This window comes from Cebidichthys violaceus, unplaced genomic scaffold, assembly GCF_023349555.1.
Source record: "Cebidichthys violaceus isolate CVI_PGR_0920_01 unplaced genomic scaffold, fCebVio1.0.p SCAF_15, whole genome shotgun sequence".
NCBI lineage: Eukaryota > Metazoa > Chordata > Actinopteri > Perciformes > Stichaeidae > Cebidichthys > Cebidichthys violaceus.
This window is the reverse complement of record NW_027176318.1, coordinates 3,385,219-3,407,540: the sequence shown is the minus strand read 5'-3', so window position 1 is coordinate 3,407,540 and position 22,322 is coordinate 3,385,219. Positions and strand designations below refer to the sequence as shown.

General features: G+C 42.8%; 1 protein-coding gene across 1 annotated transcript in view; it reads right to left on the bottom strand.

Annotated features, from left to right (window-relative positions):
• cubn (cubilin (intrinsic factor-cobalamin receptor)) overlaps positions 1 to 22,322 on the bottom strand; it is a 91,010-nt gene that overhangs the window by 31,408 nt on the left and 37,280 nt on the right. The window contains exons 29-46 of the mRNA XM_068709465.1: positions 21,133 to 21,314; positions 20,402 to 20,570; positions 17,162 to 17,343; positions 14,805 to 14,961; positions 13,984 to 14,100; positions 13,749 to 13,862; positions 13,305 to 13,433; positions 13,009 to 13,141; positions 10,980 to 11,185; positions 8,597 to 8,778; positions 7,804 to 7,996; positions 6,708 to 6,905; positions 6,322 to 6,468; positions 4,333 to 4,523; positions 2,363 to 2,531; positions 1,276 to 1,450; positions 703 to 881; positions 142 to 351 (exon numbers count right to left, since the gene is read on the bottom strand). Coding sequence (XP_068565566.1) covers positions 142 to 351; positions 703 to 881; positions 1,276 to 1,450; positions 2,363 to 2,531; positions 4,333 to 4,523; positions 6,322 to 6,468; positions 6,708 to 6,905; positions 7,804 to 7,996; positions 8,597 to 8,778; positions 10,980 to 11,185; positions 13,009 to 13,141; positions 13,305 to 13,433; positions 13,749 to 13,862; positions 13,984 to 14,100; positions 14,805 to 14,961; positions 17,162 to 17,343; positions 20,402 to 20,570; positions 21,133 to 21,314 — 3,033 coding nt within the window. The remainder of the gene's footprint in view (positions 1 to 141; positions 352 to 702; positions 882 to 1,275; positions 1,451 to 2,362; positions 2,532 to 4,332; positions 4,524 to 6,321; positions 6,469 to 6,707; positions 6,906 to 7,803; positions 7,997 to 8,596; positions 8,779 to 10,979; positions 11,186 to 13,008; positions 13,142 to 13,304; positions 13,434 to 13,748; positions 13,863 to 13,983; positions 14,101 to 14,804; positions 14,962 to 17,161; positions 17,344 to 20,401; positions 20,571 to 21,132; positions 21,315 to 22,322) is intronic.

Sequence of the window (22,322 nt, the reverse complement as noted above, 5' to 3'; positions counted from 1 at the left end):
AGTTTTTTAAGATTTTACAGCTGCATCTTTATGAAGCAACAGATAATCATGTTATTTTAGTTTTTTTGAATAGATGGTATACTCTAATGATGGCAGTGACAACATAAAAGAGTAGCTGAACCGATCCACGCATTTTCTCACCTGAGGCATTGTACTCTCTGATCTCCACGTAGTCAGCAGAGCATCCTGTAGTGGACTGCAGGCTGAAGTTCCCATAGCTCAGGGTGAGGTAGTGCCCCGTGGGCCCCTCCAGGTACCACTCACAACTAGAGCTGTCAGGATAGTTGGATGCCGGGAAGCCAGGGCTGCGGATCGTACCCCTCTGACCTATGAAGGTACCTCCACATGTTGCTGTGAGGGAGTGGAGATATACAATTTGTTAGGCACATTTTTCTTTTAAAATTCTGTAATGACTACGTCATTTGCACTGCATCTCAATGTTTCCCATGTTTTAAAAAGAGGAAAATTAGTTATCTCTCTTTGACACTGCAGTATCACAAACACCTGTGCTGCGATGATGATTGAAGTGATGTATTTTCAAACACCACTAAGTCTGAAATTAACATTGAGTGTTTGTGTTTTTGTATGTATTTTTGTACTTATATAGGATAAAAGTATGATTTGAGCTTGTTAGATCTGAGCCAACTTCTACACAATTACAACAAGATCAATATCCGAAAACCAAGCGCTGGATTTGCCTACCTATGGAATACTTTGCCTTGAAGCCTTTGTGCGTGACGCTGGTGTCAGTGCGAAACCTGAGCAGCATGGAGGAACCTGTTGAATGTTGTGTAGATGGTCGGGTGTTTCCACAGAGGCGAGAAATTAAGCCGGTGTTGGTAGTTGAGCCATCACGCAGCTCCAAGTAGTCATACACACAGCTGAGAAAAACACGAATGGAAGGCCATGATCCCCCATTGTCAGAAAATGATGGAATAAGAAAAGAAATTGTATAATAATGATCATTATTTTTAAATTCCTCAGTAAAATATTCCCCTATTAAAAGTTCAGGTTCAAGGATAGCCTTTCTCTAACAATATCTGACTTGTTTTAGGTCTCCAAACCATCAAGACCCCACCAGCCACAGGTGTCAAGTTGTCACATGTATTTAGGTATATTTTATTTAAGGACTTGAACTCATATCAAAATGATGCTAATTTTATAAGGCAATTGAGTCTCCAGATAGTGTCCACTAATATACACTGCACTAAACACATGTCAAATAAATGTAAAGATAACCAAAAAAACAGCCCGAAGAGAAAGTAGCAGCTGTACCTGTCTGTGGGCTCAATGTAGAATTCCTCCTCAAAGTCAATTTGGACAGCTTCTCCATTGGGCACAGTTATGACCCAGATACAGTCAATGTTCATGGGGTAGTTCTGAGGATAGTTGGGTGAAGTGATGTACCCTGGAGTATCATTATCATTTAGCTCAATGAAGCCTCCACATGCTGCAGAAAGAGAGAAAGAATATCAATATGCAATAGACCAGCATTAACAAAGACATGTCCATATCCTCTGACCCTTGATAGCAAATATAATAATTAAAGCAATTCTCTTTACATCCCAACAACAATAAATAAATCAAATGCTCCGATAAAAAAAAGAAAATCTGTGTCTGTCACAGGTAGTAGTAGTAGTAAAGTAAGCCCTTCCAATTATTACAATTGGCCTGAATTAAGTGATTAGACGGCCGACCTACCTGTCTACCTATCTGCCTGTCCACCTGTCTAACTCTCTACCTACCTGTTTCCCTACGTACCTGCCTGTCTACCCGCCTGTCTACCTGGGTGCACTCTGTCTGGGCACTGATTGCGTGTCACCTAAGTCCTTCACAAGCTTCTATCTTCTAGCTGTGAGTACTAACAATAGCCATGTTGGTTGTTTACATTCACAGTGATTATTTGGGGGAGTGGTGTTGCCTACTTGGAGAGTTTCTCATTACATTTAGAGACTTTTGGAGCTTGTGCTGCTAGCTACTTTAATTGGAAAAGAGTTCAAACACAGGCCTGTGATTTTAGGTTGGATCATTTATAAAATCTAGCTTGCACAACCCTATCATTTTGTGATACTGGCCCAATTTATGTAGAGGCCCACCAGGAAACCTCCTGATATCTTGATGGCCATTCCACTCCAGTCTCAGTCTATCACGCAATCAATACTTGCACTTTTCAATTCAACCCCCTGAACTGTAACTATCAACAACAATTGCAATAATAACACTGTTGTAATTCCTTGGTCACTGATAAAGTCATCGATTACTTGTTGGCGTTATTTGACACTGCTGTACAAACACCAACCATGTTGATGTTGTCATGAATTCTATTGAGACAGAGGCAATAAAAAAAGAGTGGTTGTTATACCCTGACTGTGGGCTTCAAAGGTCAGCTTAAAGCCACTGGCCTCATTGGTGGCATCAGATGCAAAGTGAATAAAGAGGTGGTTGTCAGTCGTCTGGAAAAGAGATGGCGGAGTTGAACCACAGAGACGTCCCCCCAGTAGTGGAGCTGAACCATCTGGACCATTCCTGAGCTATGGAGAACAAACAATTAACCAACTGTTGGTTATCAGCAAATATGAAAACTAAATTATTGACACCAGTGTAATTATTAATGTCAATAGGATTATTAACAATTATTAATAATAACGGGGCACCACCATGAGAACGGCAGGAGAAGCGAGAAAATGCTCAGACAATGGATGTAATCTAAAATGTGGCCATGCCTAGCTTCCACATGGGATGACACGTGGAAGCTGGGACTATCAAAATGGAGGGGATAGTCTTGCACGTGGCCACGCGAGACTACAAAATGGCGCGAGACTCCAAATGGCAAGAAACAATATGTGTCTAATGTGTCTGAGACAGTTAGCTAAACCAGTATATGTGTATAAACTATGTATGTGTGTGTGGGTTAGTAAAGAAGATGAACAGAAACAAAACAAAACAAAAGAATCCTCAAAACATGGACATAAAACAGAGGACTTTCCCTGTGTTGTAATGGTAAACTTCTACTTAAGTATTTTGTGTAAATGCTTAAGTGTTTGTACTTTTGCTCTGAACTCAGTAGACCTTCACCCTTTGTGTTAGCGTACATGCTTGCTGTTGGGTAATGTCAATATTATATTCTTAGGAGTATTTTATATTCTTATAAGTAAACTGTTTTAGAACGTGTTATTGTGCAAACTATCATAAGCTTGCATCATATAACTTGTGATCCATGCAGCAGCTGACTGCCTTCTGCAGACTCTTTGTGACTCTGTATGTCCCTCTTCTTGCAAGAATAAATCATTTAAAAGACAAGTTCATTTCAGCTTAAAAAGACTCAACAGCGGGTACAATAATGTTCCACCACAATGTTTTCTATGATTATTTTGAGAAGAAACAAAAGCAAAAAGGCCGATCACTAGTACGACAGGGTCTTCCAGCCACCCGGCAGAGCAACGATTGTGAGAACAGACATCAACAAAACCGAAGAAACAAGTGAGAGACGTGTGTTGACCAAACGTATTGACCCATAATCTATAGTTGTCAAAGTAAATTTGATGTGTGAGGAAAAGAGTGATAGAGAAAATAACTAAGTTTGAAAAACAAAAATAATTGTCTGTTTAAGTGTTTGTGGGAAGGATAGAGGAATATCTCAAGTCCAATACAAAACATTATAGGAAGTACAAAAACACTGTTGTTTTTTTGTTGAACTAAGCAACCAACTGCAGAGTAGACAATCAGCTTTCCTTTGCTCACATGTCCAGTGCACTTGAATGATCATGTGACATGAAAAGTGAAGCCAATGCGGAAATGCCTTAATAAACCTGCATTCGTTCCACTGGGGGCAACTCCTCTGGTTGCAAAAAGAAGTCTGATTGTATAGAGCTCCACGTTAACACATGATAATGTACTTCAATGACCCTCATGTGACGTCAACGTGTGACCCAATGAGTTGGAAATACCTGGCACACCAACCAGTCTGGAATTATGCTTCTTGGAGATATGCATATCTTCACCATAAGTTGCAGAGGCTTTTAGAGGAGCTGATGTGTACACCTCCCAAATCTCAATTATGTGTGGTGCAGACCTGCGCGTCAAGCAAGTCGATAGTTTGATCCAAGTCCTGTTGGGAGGTGGATTCTGAATGCACACCAAAACACACAAGTATAACAGAATTTGTATCTGAGCGCGATTGTGTGGGGAATTATGTGTTCATAGTCCCAGTAACTGGACTTGTAACCAACTGAAAATTTCAAGTTGATGCTAAATTCCAAATCTAAAGTGACACTTGTAGTAGTATGGATCTGGTTTTGCACTTTTATATATTGCTATCTTTATGTTGTTTACCTCAAGGTAGTCTCCTGAGCTGCATCCAGTTCCATAGCCTTGAATCTGGAAGGGACTTTGGAAGGTGACAGAAACCCTGAAGCCAGGCGTCACCATTACATGCCAGCTACAGTCCAGACCGGGCAGGTAGTTCTGGGGGTAGCGGGGACTGCTCAGAACGCCCCTGTCTACATGCAAGAGGCCCCCACAACCTAAAAAAACAGGACATTATGATCATGATTACAAAAAGAGTAACTAAACCCCAGAGTTCTGGCTGAAGTGCCTCTACCTTCGGAATTTTAAAAATGCTTCTATAACGTGAAAAGTTTCATCTTGGTCAAGACTGTGAGGGGGGGCTAACACACACCCAGTCACGCCTATCGCCGGCTCATTTTCTGTACATTTGTCTTAAAATGAAGCGATTGGAACATCACAACATCTGGTGAATCACTGTTGTAGACTGATTATCTGAAAAAAGCACTTTGCTTTCCTACATTTTGACAAGAGTGTGTAGATGGAGCATTTAGTTGTTCGATTTCACTCATTTAGGGGCTGGCTAGTTAGCTAGTTAACGTTAGCTTGCTATTCTACCATGTTTTTAATGCAGAGGTGACAATGAGCAGGACAGTGAGTTAGGTCACTGCTCACCACTGCTTGGAGACTACAGTCGGGTAGAGAGCCGACAGACACTCCTGAGACAGAGGTATGGAATGGCACTGGCTGGATTCCAGGTGCTACACACAATGGTCCTTCTCCAAAGCTGGTGCACAAAGGCAGAGAGTATAATTCTTGTTTAATAAATGAATCAAATTGAGCGCCCCACATCACTATTGTCCTCGCTGGAGATACAGTACACCTCTTCATCATCTATTGCACCTCATTGACTGTGAAAGTGAGAGACTTATGCTGCACTGTGTACTTATATACAGTGTTGATTGTTTGCTAAATGTTAAGCATGATTTGTTCAGCTATGTATTCATTTAATCTATATAGATGCTAAATTAATTGATTGATTATCATGCCTGCTGGGTAAATACCAAATGTCTGGGGATTTATAAATATTTATAAGTTTTTACAAGAACAGCCGCAACCAGACTAACGCCCCTTACATATACTTGATTCGAACAGGCCAATCACAAGCTTGCACCAACAAACATGGGGACGCACTGGGGTGCCACCTGGGGGTAACGCACTGTTATTGGTCAAAGTCTTCTAAGACGCGGCTCTGTGGCAAAAAGAATGGAGGGAGCTGGAGATTCTGGAGGAATATAATCTGTGACCCCGAGTCACATTCTGAAGCCATTCACTGGCAGGAGGAAAGCTCCAAGAGCATTTTTATTTTTAACTTTGAACAGCGGCAACAGCGAGTGGACCGTCTGTGTCTGCTAGCACGTTAGCAGAGCAGCTATAGCAACAACAGTTTTGTGCATGTGTTTCTGCTACGACAGTGTTTACACACCGCCTCAACATAAAGGGCTGCCCTAAATACTTCGGTTTCCATCAGTTTTAGCAACGAAACCTTGGAGATTTTCTGAGACTAACTTGTAAGACTAACCGTCATGAGGCAGGTAGCTTAGTTTAGCACCAAGACTGGGAACAGCTAGTCTGGCTTTTTCCAAAGGTAAGAAAATTAGCCAACCCGCACCTTTTAAAGCTCACTAATATAAATATGTTGTATATAAATGAGGTCTAAAAATAAAATTTTAATGGAGGGTTGTGATGTGCTAATCTATTGTCCAGGCAACAAGGGCAAAATAGCTAGTCCGGCTCCGTCCAATCATATCTTTGTTTAATCCATGACAAGCTGTATTCTTATTAGAAGATGAGGGAGCTGGAACTAATTCTTAAGTGCCAGTGACTTCCTGGAGTCTCAGCTGGTTGCCTGATTTCTCTATGAATCCATCTCTTCTGATTGTGTGTTAAAATGGTTGAACCAAAACAATAGCATGGACTGCATATGTGTCATAAATATATATAGTTAATTAATTTGCTTCTGGTATAGCCTATGACCTCTAGAGTAGGAGGCATTAAAGCCTCGGCCACTGATGCTGCCATCTGAGGAGAAGTGGATGAACATGGAGTCTCCTGTTGAGTGGAGAGAAGCTGGAAGATCCCGACCACACACAGTGGCCAGCAGGGGGGATAGACTACTCGCACCTGAGAACACACATACAAAAGGGGAATGAATCATAAGATGTCCAGAGGAGCAAACAGACCTAACTCAACAGTGTGTGCTGTCACAGAAAAAACACGAACGACCCCTTCAGGTGTGGTTCGTGGTCTTTCATGGAAATGGGTTTTATCGTCGAAGGCTTAAGGATTTGAGATTTTGCTATCTACAGTGCAAATATTTTTTCATCACCGTCTTATCCTGTGGGGTGTCACTAATGGTTTACCGTCTCTGATGACAAGGCTGTCAAAATAGCAGGAGGGGTAGTCCTCTATATCCAAAGACAAGAGGTTAAACTCTACAGTTGAGTCTGGAGAACGTATCAACCAGGTACACTCCTGGTAAGGAGCGTAGCTTTCAGGCCAGCCAGGAGAAAAGAGGAAGCCAGGAGTCTCTCCCGTCATTAGCACTCCACCACAAGCACCTGAGACACACACACACACACACACACACACACACACACACACACAGAGAGAGAAAGAAATACACAGGTTGGTTCACATGCTATACTGTTAAAGTATGAACATGCAATCATAATTGTAGAAACCGTGAATTGGTTATGATGTCATTATTTTCAGTTCATGAATGTTTTTATTCAGTCCAAAAAACAATATATACATATCATCAAATTATGTTTGCAGATTCCTGAGCATATATTGCAGTCCCACTCAAACATAACCAAAACAAGAAAAAGAAACAAGGGTGGAAATTACACTTACATTAACGTAAAAAGCTAAGTGAGCCGTTTAAGATTAAAATTAGCGAGAGGCCAAGGTGTCCAACCTTTTGAATTATTGGTCTGTCATTCTCTATGCCCTTGCTATTTGGCTTAACCCATCATTCAGACCCATGTGAGAAGCTCTGATAACAGCACACACAGAGGGAGAGAGACTTCATTCTCTCCTATCTATCTATCTATCTATCTATCTATCTATCTATCTATCTATCTATCTATCTTTGCATAGACAATAGTTGTCTGATGCTATATTAATGATGCGGTGCAAAGCATATATGTCATTGCTGCAGTCTATCCACCGGGGTGTATACATTCAGTAAAATTAGCATGAGGGCACAATTCAGGCGAAAAACAACTAGTCCAGTTGTAACATGGATAGTGATATGCTAAGTAGTACTTGAGTACTAGGTCTACATTGCTAATGTAGAAGTTATGACTGCTCTAACCTTAATCCCTCCTAATTTTCCTCTACTTTGTTTTAAATGTGCAGTTGCATATAGTGTGTGTATGTGTGTGTGTGTGTGTGTGTGTGTGTGTGTGTATTATATGCTGTGCGGCTTTTGTAAAAGGGCTCAAACTGCCTGACCTGGTGTGATGGTGGGTGGTGGTCCAGAGTCCTGGACAGACGTCCATTCCACGAGGAAACCTCGTCCTCCCACCACTGAATCCGTTGTGAACTGCAGGGTGATGGTGCTTGCGGAACTTCTTAGGGGAGGGGGCAGCGCTAAACCACAGAATGTTCCAATGGGGTAGTAATGAACGCTGGGGCCATCAAATATCTGGAGGGAAAACCAGGATTGAGGACAGAATAGATGAGGTTGTGTCATCTCAATTTACACCTACCTAGGCTGTCATTATCACCACCTGGCTCTCACCAGCGCTATGTTCTCTCTCCTGTCCTATACACCCTGTATAATGCTCAAACTGTATGCTTGCTCTGGAATATTTAGTTATTAGCCTTTTTTCTCACACCCCTCACAGGCTGCCTCTGTGTGCTCGTGAAACATCTGCTCTCAGATTTCTCTCTACTCGATGTGGATGAGTTTGCTTTACTAGAGCGTCTCTGACAGGCAGTTACTCCTTAACCGGGTTCATCCACTTCCGCCCGTGCTCACTTTACAACTTTTGGAATGAAAGGACAATAAATATACTGGCACGCTGCCACAACATAGGTAGGTCAATTATTAAGAGGTTGTGAATTAGTGAAAAATATAAACTGCTACGTTTAAATGGTTGGAGTTGATGCTAGACTGATGTGTCATTATTTTGAACGTTATGTATCTAATCATCTGAAAAACCTTTGATTTTCACCTTGACGTTCAGAATGTTGTAATAGACTCTTGGATATAAATATGATTTCACAGCACACTCAATCTTACTTTGAGATGGTCGTAGTTGCAGTCATACAGGTCCTCTACGTCTATGTCCAAAAAGCGGATCTGGATGTAGCTGTCTCCCTCCACAGTTATGGTCCAGCGGTAGTGGGCATTATTGGGGTAGGTTCTGGGGTATAGCGGGGATGCTATCTGACCGAACTCCCCCACCAAATCATTACCATACACTAAGAAAGAGCGAGGAAGTCACAGTTAGATTTCTCATTTCCTCCCTCAGTTTTCTTTCTTTTCTTGATCTGTCAGAACTTACATAACTCAACTGATGAATAAACAGAGGTGTACGCAACACAACTCACAAGCATTGAGACAATTACATCAGTATGATATTTCTAGCATTCATTCACTACTCTAAAACCGCGGTGGTTATGTCAAAGCAAGTGACTTATAATTCTATTTAAAAATGAAAACAGTATATTTCACCTGTGTTTATAACCGTGAGTAGCCAGACCTAGGTGGGGATTCCCGTGAACCACTGTGCATTTCATCAGTGTTTCTTAGCTGCTGTGACTTGGGTGTGTGACGCAACTATGTATTAGCAGATGTATTGCTCAGGACCAAATTGTTTTCGAGTGGTTCTGAAGAAAGCTGCAAGCAGCAATGCCACTTTTTTGCAACACCTAATTATTAAAAAACATATTTGGTATTACTTAATACTTAATAAGACGTCTGCTCTGGGTTGAGGACTTCCCAGAGCATGGGAGCACGCCCACAGCAGCAATAAGGCTGTAAGGTATCCTTGTCAATACACTCCTTGTAAGTAAGGCTTTCAGTGACCACAGAGGTGTCACCAGTGAAATCCATATGTTCTACATAAAGGAAATGCTTGGTGAAATGATTGAGAATACTACTACTAAAATAAATACACCAAAACTACTTTTTTTTAAAGATTTGCTTCTTCTCCTTTTGTCAATATTTCCACCTATGGTAAATTGACTGTACTACCAACCTGTAGTACTGTAGTCTTTCCCACCATTCAAAGCACTTTAACTCTACATGTCATCATTCACCCATTCACACACTGATGGCAGGGCTACCAAGCAAGGTGCCAGTTGCCCATCAGGACTATCTAACATTCATACAACATTCACACACCATAGGCACAGCTATGGGAGCAATTTGGAGTTAAGTGTCTTGCCCAAGGACACATCGACATGGACTAGCTGAGTCGGGGATCAAATCGCCGATCCTTTGATTGACGGACGACCCTGCTCTATAAATCTGAGCGGTTAATTAGAGGGATGATCTGATAAGTTCAGCAAATATTATTTTTTTATCTTCAATTGTTGCTTTTCTTGTGAAAAAACTGATACTCTCCACTGCTACCCAGCATGATAATGGTGCATTGTCCATTGCAGGGAACCTTTTTGCTATTAAGGGGGCATGAGAACCCCCTCTCCTTAGTGAGAGGTTCTCACTGCTCAGGAACAGACATTAATGGAGTTATTTCAACCACAGATGGTCTACCTGCCCTGCTGTGTACTACTGAGTTTGGCATTAAAAGTGATTACCAACTTTTCCTGGTTTTCTGTGTGCTGCAATTGGGTCCTACCACTACCATTACAGTACAATCTGGCCAGTCATGGACCCAGCGCACACTTCTTTACCACAGTCCCGCCCCGAGTGGATCGAGGGTGTCCTCAAGTTACAAACTTTCTACAATATTAGTAACTGAGCATGTAGATGTACTGGTTGGGTACACAATCTTAATAATAAGGGGGAGTCAGTAGGAACCAGCGATGCTCATATGAACAGAGTGTATACAGTGGTTTAGTTTGGTAAGTTACAAGGTTGTTAACAATGCACAAGCATGGAAGAGTTTCAATCCTCAATACAATGGCAGTGAAATCATTTCTGCCAGGGGGATCTTTGAGCACCTCAGTCAACCATGTAATATGTATCTATACCATGTAATATTCTAATTATCTGCAGAAGGAGTTTTTGGAGGGATACAGTGGTCAGGCTCTTTTATCTAGTGTCAACAAGGTCTAATGTGAGACTTTGTTAGAAAAGGCTCTCAATCTGTTGCGCATACAGGAGATGGATATCCAGGTATTACACACTATCTGTGGTGGTCATCCACAATTCATAAAACTGTATTTGGATTTAATACTCTCATTTTGCGGCCCTGAGGAGTCAACAGGCAATAACAATATATAACAGTCAATCAAATATTTTTTTCTAAATTGTAAATCACAGCGATTATGACCTACAGTCATAACTGTGCACAAACAATATTAGGTTGGTGGGTCCAGTAGTATGCGAGATTAGCCATGGATAGACAGACAGACAGACAGGCAGGCAGGCAGGCAGACAGACAGACAGACAGACAGACAGACAGACAGACAGACAGACAGACAGACAGACTCACAGTGTGAGAAGGTGGCTCTGAATCCTGCTCCACTAATTGATGCATCTGAGACAAACTTAACCCACAAGATGTGACCAATCACAGATGTGTAGTTAGAAGGCAGCGAATTTCCACAGAAGCGATCAACCAGAGGCCCTGTGGAGGTGCCCTCTCTGATTTCCAAGTAGTCATTTTGACATTCAGAGTCTCCCTGCAGGTGAAAGATACTGAACAAAACACAAGAAGATTGTTATTGATACTGAATAATGAAGTATTCTCTAAATGCCAAACATAGCCATAGATTAAATATAGGTGCAAAACACTAAAAGGTTCGAAACATGTGAATGTGCACCAGTTATCTTCACTCTCCGGGTTAGTTAGTTTATACTATGTTTGGGTTTATAAATTCATATTACCCAATAAAATGTCAAAATATTCTTAAGGTCACACCATCAATGTAAAATGATATGTTGGCTCTGTTGGCTCTTTTTAAGCAATAGCAGCCAGTATTAATATGTCAAGTCAGGAGAAAATAAGGAAACACTATGATGTTGAATGTTGGCCAACACATAGGGACATATCACTCCAACCCATTCTTACTCCCAACTCATCAAATACAGACGCTTTGGTCAGTGCCCCCCCGAGCAGTTTTTGTTAAATGCTGTTGCCGATGAACAGCATCTGTGTACATTATTATGCATGTAAGTTTTACTCCTCACTCAGTGTGGAGTGTGTGCTGGAGACTGTCTTTAGGATCCCAAAAATAAACTGGAGTAAAGCTGCAATGCGCAGCTGTTGACAATATGGAAAATAATAGAGATTTGTTGTCAACTTGGTTCACACTGGTTCGGACTATAGAGTCTCTATGTTTTCATTATATTACCTATACTAACTAAACTACACCTTGTTTTGGTAGCAGCTTGTCCAGCCATCCTGGTACATGTCGGCGCACAGCTCCACTATTAAGAGAACTCAGCTCGGTCAACATAGCGTGCACTGAGGAAGTCATTGCTTCAATGGACAACAACTAGCACCATTTAACATCGATTGGCCATCCACCTGGTGTGGCAAACATACTCATTTTACCCCAAACCGCAATCCTTTCCCAGAAGGCAAAGCTCTCAATTTAACACTCCATTTACGTTCCGACCCTCAGCTACGGTCATGAGCTTTGAGTCGAGACCAAAAGGATGAGATAAGCGGATACAAGAAGCTGACAGGAGCTTCTTCTGTAGGATACTTCTCTCAGCCTTAGAGATAGGGTGAGGAGAGGTGAGCTGCTTCTTCGACTTGAAAGGGGCCAGCAGACGTGGTCCGGGCATCTGATCACGATGCCTCCTGGATGCCTACCTTTAAAGGTTTTCAGGGCACATCCAGCTGGTAAGAAGGGTGGACCCAGAACCCCCTGGAGGGATTGTATATCTGGTCTGGCCTGGGAACACCTCGGGGTTCTCCAGGAAGAGCTGGAAAGTGTTGCTGGGGAGAGGGACGCCTGGAATACCCTCCTAAGCCCGCTGCCCATATGACCCGCCCCCCCCCGGAAAAGCGGAGAGTAAATGGATGGAAGGACTCCGCATGTTACAGGCGGAAACGGACACACAGTCCCTGACACGTCCAAAACTGATGCTAGAGGGATACCTAGAGCGTCACAGTGTGGATCTTAGCAGCACTGACTAAACGGTATTTGACGAGTTGGGACTGAGAAAGTGTTGATCACTTGAGCTCTAAACTGTAAACTGGTCCAGCAATAACACTGTACAATAACAACTTCTGAAATGGCGTTTTTTCACTGTTATGTAGAGGAAAACAGTAAAACTTTTCAAATTATTATTCTTATTGTACTCAAGCCTTTAAGAACAACCGTAACAGTATGTCACCCTACATCTCACTGCAAAAAATAAGGGGTCTGATCAACAATATGACAGCAACAAAATCAACGGACAACCAGTAAAAAGATCAATGACAGAGGGGTACAGGATCACTTGTTATGAACGGGACTTCAGTCATTTCAAAGCAGAGTATAAGATCAGAGATGCTCAAATTGACTGACATGAATGAAAGCTGGAGACGGTTCCCTGGTGAGCTCCTGATGGTCCACACACACTCCACATTAGGAGGATAAGCATCTGGATAGTTAGGACTGTTAAACGCACCACTCTCCATCACCAGATCTCCTCCACAACCTGAGCAGAAGAGGCGACAAGAATTACTTTTCCTGGACGTTCTGTCAGTATCAATGAGTGTGCATGAGAACAGAATCATCACAGAGCGATTTTGGAGTTGCAGTGATCAGTTCTACTGTGCGTGTATCTAGCTGGACCTTTGAGCAGTACTGGTTTGTCTTACTGGAGGTGGATGCTGAGTAGGTGGCTCTGAACCCTTTCCTGGAGACCGAGTTGTCGGAGATGAAGTTGACCACCATTGAGTTACTGAAGGATGTCACCGGGTGAGGTACATCTAAGCCACAGTAGCGCCCTGATAACATTTGACATTACATTTGAATTTGAATGTAAGGCTACACACGCTTCTCTAATTGAACAAGCAGACCACTTGTTACATTCAACCAAGTTCATTTCAGTATTCAGCTCAATAATGTTATCACATTGTTAGCTTATAGCTTACCTGAATATTGTTAACATAATGTGCCCTGGTAAAAATAATCTAACACAGCTCACAGAGCAGGCATACAAACAGTCTGTTATCTTTCTCTCTTTCTCTCACACACGCACACACACACACACACACACACACACACACACACACACACACACACACACACAGTATAACTACCTATAGAAGGCGCCTGGTAGTTGTCTCCATCCAGGATCTCCACAGCATCATGGGCGCAGTTGGAGTTAACCATCTCTAACTCAAAGTCAGTGAATGACAGAGTCACATGGTTAACTGGCCACAGAAAGACAAGTTAAAGGAAAAAATATCAAAACATTTTGTACCACTATTTTGTATACCCCATGTATACGACAATACAGGTTTCTAGTCTGAGGGCTTGACTGAAGCAACTCACATGGTTCTTGTGCTCTGATGATCCAACTACAGTTCTGATTGGGAGGGTATAATGCTGGGTACCGTGGCGACGCAATGGCCCCACCGTCATCATTGGTTATGATGGTTGCACCACAGGCTGTTGAAAAGAGATGGAATTACATGGCCAGTGTCTTCTACCCCTCTGCCACCAGAATATGCACCAGCTGGTTGAACTTGGATGACTTGGGTAGTGCAACTGACTTTCAGACATGGTCGTATACAGAGGTCCAAAAACTGAGCTTATTAGGGGGGTTCTGGGCATATCTTCTGAAAAACTGTCGATTTTCTTGATCTAAATATGTGCACTTTAGGATGTTTGGAGAGCAATAACAATAGTATTAAAACCATAAATGATCTATCAGCGGTATTACATCATGTTAAACGCTGCAATGAATGATCCTCACTACAATCTGAAAATACAGAAGAGGCTTACATGATCACTAAACATATGAAAGTTTAAGTCTACAGTGTTTAATTAAAGTGTTGTTCTCTCTCACCCTCTGTATTCACTGCCTGTCTCTTTTTCGGGGACTCCTCACTTCTCTCCTGCCAACCTTTTTAATTTCATCTTTGTGTTTGAGTTTGTATCATTTTGGATTTAAATAGAAATGTCTCTCGAACAGCGCATTATTATAAATAAAACATTTGTTTTACAATAATATATTTATACAATACTATATTATTATGCTATAATTATGCTGAGTTAAATGAGATTTTTAAAGTCTTGTAGTCTGAATTTTGCATAGCATAAGTGAGTGCTAAAAAGGGATGAGAGAAACAGAGAGCGTAAAAGAGGCCCACCCTGAGAGAAGCGAGCACTGAAGCCACGGTGGTTGCGACTTGAGTCGGACCTAAAGCGAACATAGATGGTGTTCTGGGTGGAGGTGATGGAGGGAGGAAGAATGGTGCCACACACTCGGGCAAGCAAAGCAGAAGATGTGGTCGGCCCATCATAGATCTACAGAGGGAGAGACACATGGTTTCATTAAAGCTAGGTAGGACGGGATCTATAAAGAACCTTCCTGTAAGTAGTCATGCAGGAACTGTCAAAACAGTTTCTTCTGCTAATTTATCTTCACAGATTATACAATATGGCTTTTTCATCTTTCACGGGAACTGTGGAGCCTCATGATATCTAGATTACGCAAGTATTAGTGGTAGTAATAGTAATAATAATAAAACATTCTATTCATATAGCTAAGGTAGTCAAAGGCACTTTCCATGGTAAAAACAGAAACAATAAAAGCAAATACAGTATAAGCAAAAAGAGTAGACATAACAGTAAGAAACTAAACTAAAACAAAAATAACTAGCATCACAGGTTAAAAGCAGATTTAAAAAGATGAGTTTTAAGTGGAGGAGGATAGTGTGCTATTGTCGAGGTTGACCAGGTCTAGGGGGAGGGGCTAAAGGAGGGGGTGAGGGTGGATCATTTGTCAGTGAGACAGGCTGACAAAGATGAGGGGCAGACGGACTTGATATTACAGAGAGCGATGGTGCGTGTGTGTTTGCGTTGTGGGGTGGGGATGTCGAGAGGTGGTGAATGTGTAAATGTGTGTGCAGCTGGTTTCAGCCTCACGTCCCGCCCTCTACACACCCACATTCAACCATAAATGGTCAATGCAAAGCACCTTATGAATATACATGCATATAAATGAGCTGCTGATCAGTGGGTCTTTACAGTGAATCACGGAGAGTACTGAGAGGAAGAACCCTCGTTCACTCTCAATTCTTCAAATTTACGCAGTCCTAACAGTGCCAGATTATCTATATTTATTTCCACACTTTGTTAATTTACATAATCCTTATGTGCAGGTGGTGAAGATTAGACGAGGTGACTGGAGGAGGTGTTGACATCACCATGGTGACTCCTCTGCTCCAGAGAGCTCTGATACTCTCATCAGATAGCTGTTTACAACACTTTGAAAGTGTTTGTGAGTAAAATCAGATGTGAGAAGTATCATTATACACATTTAATTTCTACAGTGTGGCTTCAATTCACCACCTCATCTCCAACATGTTCATATGCTATGGGTCAGAGTTCCCGTACAGGTGCATACATTTTCCGGTCAAGTTTGGTTTTATAGATCACAACGTTCGCGTGGGAAGTGGCGTACGCCTCTTTCAGGCCCCGTTTTGGGCATACGCAATGGTTATAAATGAGACCCTAGGTGTTTTTGCCAAGTTTCAGTGAGACAGATCATATCAAGGTTGTTGTCAGTTGTGGCGGAGTACACTGGGAAGGACTGAGAGAACGGGGACAGGAGCTCGCCGCGGTGCCGGTGTAAAGAGCGGTATGGAGCGAGCCCTGGTACGAGAGGAAGGATGCCTCCCTCTCCAGCTGCTGCGAGCACGGACCAGGGACCAGGACTCGTGATGGATGGAGTGGAACCGACCAGGGCTTTAGGCTTGGCCCCGAGCTGTAGCCAGGAATCCTAAGGGACGTGGCATCATCACACGGTCGCTGGTTGTTTTCGGTTTGTGCTGGACCGAAGATGATGGTGTCCGTGAGCATCTCGGCATCCTGGATCTAGAGAGTGGATATTCTCTTCCTTCTAGCTTTGTGATTTTATCAGCTAGACGGGCGCAGCTGACACAGTCGGATTGGGAGGTGAGTAGAGCAATTTGTAGATGTGGTGGACGCAGGGGCTCCAACCCGGAGCCCACAGCGATTCACAAAGGGTCACGTTTTTTGTTTACCGATTGTAGACACCCGGTATCTGTGGTCCCTGTGGTGTTTGGTCTGGGGAATGTTAAACTAGGGTCTAGTGCGTGTTGCCTGACATCATACTCCTAGTTTAAAACAGCCAGGATCTTAGAAGTGTATCGTAAAATTATGGCTAAAACTGGATAAAAGTGTCAATTTCTGAAAAAGGGGAGCGGAGAAGCAGACCTGACGCTACACAATGCTAACGCATGCGCATAACCTCTAGAATTGGAGGGAAAGAAGTCATTTCACACTTTCCCTGATCACTGGAGAGGCTGCATCAATTCTACTGAATGTTGATGAATTATCCACAATAATCTTTACCAGTGATTCAAGCTGTCTCCCACACAGTGAATATATTAACCAAATGAAATAGGGTCTGGGAGCTCTAATCAGTCAGCAAGAAAACAAAAAGAACCACAAATAAACTGGTCCAAAATTCGTCACTCACAGCCACATAGTCCCAGGAGCAGTTGCTTTGATGTTCAATGTCCAGGTCAGAGAAGTTGAAGAAGACACGATGGTTGGGATCCACGCTGATGACCCAGGAACAGTCCACATTGTTGGGATAGGTGCTGGGATACAAAGGAGAATGGATCTCCCCTGTTGGAGCAGTAACTGGGCCTCCACAGCCTGCAGGAAAAAGGTCAGTCGATTAAAGCTTATTAAGAGTGCTGGTGCTGGAGGTAAACTGCACTTTGTCTTTGATGTACCATGTTTTCTCAAATAAAGGTTGGGCCCAAATATAGACCGGCTTCCACAACACATTCAAGCAAATGTTTCACAATAAAAGGTAATGAAGGGATTCTGTCCACTGAAATGCTACAGCGCTTATACAGGAAGTTTTGAGTTACAAATTTAACAGGACAAACAGAAGCAGATCAGAGAAGAAGAAGGCTTCATACTAAAGTATGAACATAAATATATTCATCTCCATACTAAAGTATGAATATAAATATATTTATCAGAATGTATCAGAGTTAATAATGACAGCCAGGTGTCAGCTCTCAGTGATAGTTTTCAGTTTCACCAAGAGTACTTACTATTTTTTTTTATTCTAAGCTTATTAAGTCATGTAACATAACATTGCCATTGAACCACCAATTCCCTACCACCCCTGTGCGAGAGATAAGCCAAGTACAGTGGCTCCTAAGTCAGCCTTGGAGGTAGTCCAGAGGACACGATCATAGTCAGTAATGTGACTCATCATGTCATTGTTTTGTAAAAATAGAACTGATTATGAATTTGAAACCCTATGTTGATGGTTGCCATTTAATACGGATTCGATGCTAAAGTGTACAATTCAGTTTGCAACACTTGATCTCAACCAACAATAATCCATCAAACAAAAAAAACATGCTCTTCAGACGCCAATTTGTTTAACAATTCATTAATTGCACGTTAAATAATCGCTGGAGTGAATAAAGTGTTTTCATACGTAAAGACCTTACTACTGCCCTTCCAGCAAGAGTCTGTCTAGGCAAGCCTTTCAACTGAGAGCATTTCTGTTCGCACCTGCCTTAAATCTTCACTAAATCCTGAAGAGAGAAACTGACTGTATGTCTGGCTGTCCGTCCATTCATAGTGCTCTTAGCAGCATTGTGAATACTCCTTAAGAAGAAACTGTTAATTTATATATTTACAGAGAGAAGCCCTAGAGAAGCTCACATTTTGATTGTTAAACTCTAAGTAAATTATAACTAAGAATGTTTTTGTCTATTTTAAAACATGCCCATATATTAGACAGTAAATGGACTCCTCCTGGACTTGCCTGCGGCGTTTGACAATGTGAACCATCAAATCCTCCTCTCATCCCTCGAGGGGATGGGCGTCTCAGGCTCTGCACTCTCCCTGTTTGCATCCTACCTACGGGTCGATCCTACCAGGTGACCTGGAGGGGGGCCATGTCGGAACCACGCATGCTGACTACGGGGGTTCCGCAAGGGTCAGTCCTGGGCCCCCTTCTCTTCTTGTTCTACACAACATCTCTGGGTTCTGTTATTCACTCGCATGACTTCTCCTACCATTGTTATGCCGATGACACCCAGCTGGTCTTGTCATTTCCCCCCGGTGACACCCAAATGGAGACGCGCATCGCTGCGTGTTTGGCTGACATCTCGAAGTGGATGACGACACACCACCTCAAGCTCAACCTAGACAAAACTGAGCTGCTGTTCCTCCCGGGGAAGGGTTGCCCGCACCGGGACCTGTCCATCACCATTGATGATACCGTGGTGACGCCAACTCGGACTGCGAGGGACCTGGGTGTGACCCTGGATGACCAACTGTCATTCTCGGCAAACATTTCATCCGTTACACGCTCCTGCAGATTCCTGCTCTACAACATCAGGAGGATTCGTCCCTTCCTGACTGACGAGACGGCGCAGGTTCTCATCCAGGCTCTTGTCATTTCCCGCCTGGACTACTGCAACTCTCTACTCGCCGGAGCCCCGGCGTCGGCCATCAGACCTCTGGAGCTTGTCCAGAAAGCCGCAGCTCGCCTGGTGTTCAATCGCCCCAAGTTCTCCCACACAACTTCCTTTCTCCGTTTTCTACACTGGCTACCTGTAAGAGCTCGCATCCAGTTTAAGACTCTGGTGCTAGAATACAGGGCAGTGAAAGGAACAGCTCCTTCCTATCTCCAGGCCATGGTCAAGCCTTACACCCCCGTCCGACCACTTCGCTCTGCTGCCTCGGGGCGATTGGTCGCCCCGTCGCTCAGAGGTCCTGGCGGCCGATCGACCCGGTCACGGCTGTTTTCTGTCCTGGCCCCACAGTGGTGGAATGAACTTCCCACTGACGTCAGGACAGCAGAGTCGCTGCCCATCTTTCGGCGCAGGCTGAAAACCCACCTCTTCAGGAAGTGCTACCCTGAGCCTTCCACTTAGCGCTTATTGTATTCATACTAGCTTGTTGCACTTATTGTATTCGTATTATTTATAGCACTAACTGTTTTTCTTGTTTCTGTACTGTACTTTGGCTCTGAGTTATGCTGCTCTTAGATGCTTGTTTGGAAAAGGCAATGTACTTATGACTTCTGGTGACTAGTAGTTCCTTTGATTACCAATGTTGAATGCACTTATTGTAAGTCGCTTTGGATAAAAGCGTCTGCTAAATGACTGTAATGTAATGTAATGTAAATGGACTTTCTTGTCATCCGACCACTACATGTTATTCACCCATTCATACAGGGATGGCACGGGCTACCATGCAAGGTGCCACCTGTCTATCAGGGGCAGGACTGTTTCACAATCACACCCATTCATCCATTCATACGCCGATGGCACACCGATGGCGAGCTGAGATCTCTTTTTAACATAATACAACTGTGAGTGATGGGGAAAATACCCATTCGTAGCTGGTTGTAAAATAGGTTAATATAAGGATTCAGCCCTGTGAGTTAGGAAAAACTCATTTGAATCGATCAAAGTTACCACATTCATTATGTTTCTAATTACTTGGTACTGGTGAAAAAGACTGACTTTGGAGGATACCCACTTTACTTATCTAACTCAGCATTTAAGCACAGATTAAGGACTGACATTTTGTTGTCATCAGGAAGGTATCGGTAGATGGCCAGAATGGAAAGGAGAAACCCAAAAAACTCAATCTATGCATAGGAATGTGAGTATTGTTTTAAGACTGAACCTATCCTTCAACGTTACGTGAAACTAACTCACAGTCCACCCACCTCCCTGAACTTCAGCCCAGCTTGCATTGAAACCTCGACCGCTGACGTAGGCATCAGACTTGAAGCGCACTGTGAGCAGGTTGCCAGTGCTGGAGACATGCATTGGACTGGATGCGGTGCTGCAAAGCTTGGCCAACTGAGGGGCCAACAGGTCTGGGCCTCCATACACCTGAGGAGGGGTCAAAAGAAGTGGTCAAAATTACACTGCTGAGTCATTAATAAGACATGTCTACTTTATATCTGGTGTTGTGGTTATTAGTTTTGGTTATAGATAACCCCTGTCAAGAGCACAGCTGCTTTCCTGAGCTTTCTACGTGAACTTATGGGACTGTCTCTCATGCAGTGGATGAGACAGTCCTGAACATGCCTGGGTTATGGATAAACAGTACCAATGCAATTCTAATGCATTCTAATTCATTAAATTCAAGTTTGAGGTACTTACTTATTCAAACCTCTTGGTCCCTTGTGGGACATAAGGCCAACAGTTTTAAATTGCTTGCACTTTACTGGAATGCTTCCATTTTATGCTACATTATCTATCTACTCCACCACATTTCAGAGGGAAACGCTGGATCTTTTCTTGTATCCAGTTCTGCTTGAGGAACACTTTCACTGGACTGCATGGGAATTTCAGACATCCTTTGATCAGTTTATAGCATCTAGAGCAATAAGCACAGAACTATCTTTTTTGAACTATGCACTGTACAGTAACAGACAGATTCATATCTTACTTCCAGCACATCGTAGTTGCAGTCTTGGTGGAACTCCACATCAAACTCATGGATAGTGAGGGTGATGCTGCTGCCAGCTGATGTGGTGATATACCAGATACACTCCCTATTTTCTGGATACCTGTTAGGGTAGCCTGGGCTGTTGAAGGAGCCATTGGAACCAGAGAGTTCCCCACCACAGCCTGCAGGGACACACACCTGACACTGTAATATTTTATTATTATTTTATGTAGTGATGAGCCAGACTCAAGAATCACTGCTGTTCATTTCAAAGCATCAAAGGGTTTGAACAACTGCATTGGGAGTCCCAAGCAGAGAGTCAAACCTGAATTGACATCTCAGTTCACTCCATGTTTGAACATCTGCAGACTGTATACAACTATTGGATAATTCATTCACTCTCTAAGGGCTCTGCTTTATTGCAAGCACATGGCATAACAAATACATACAATACATTTGTGTTGCATTAGTGCCAGTGTGAAAGAATAAACATTAATGAGACAATCAAAGACAGCTAATAGCCTATAGAGCTGGCATTTTGTCTGGTGACTCTTGTCAACACACATATCTGTAATGTAACATATGTATGCTATCTGGTTTCACCTTGTATCCAAGCATGCCACACTAAATACGCTGGTCTCGGATGCTCTTGACTGTGATTAGTGCTGCCATGGGTGCCTGGTTATGTTTTAAATTGGGGAGCACATTTGAAAGATAAGATATCATTGGTAGGGGGGTCTGGGGTTCCTCCTCAAGGGAAAACATTTTTCCTGCATTTCTAGTCCAGCAACAACTACCTGCACTAATCAAGAATAGTTAGCCACGTTGCACTTAAAAGAGGTTCCTTCATAAATGTCCCACCTCTACTACCAGATCCTGTCCCATCAGCTTACCTAAGGTGGGCTGGCCAAGCCCCCCAGCAAGAGCGCTGGGCTTTGAAGCCGATTTTACATGGCCGAACTATAACCACCAAGTCGGCCACGCGATGCCATTGGGCTTAAAAATACTGTAAATATACTGTAACTCAGCAGATTATTTTGTTTTAGGTAAATCAACTTCCCAGTATGAAACTTGAATAGACTTATTTAAATCATGAGCTACTAAAAGTTGTAAAATGCACTGATAGTTGAATCTAGAGTTCTTTACTTCGGCATAATGAACCGTCCTTCATGAGAGCGAGTTAAAGGAAA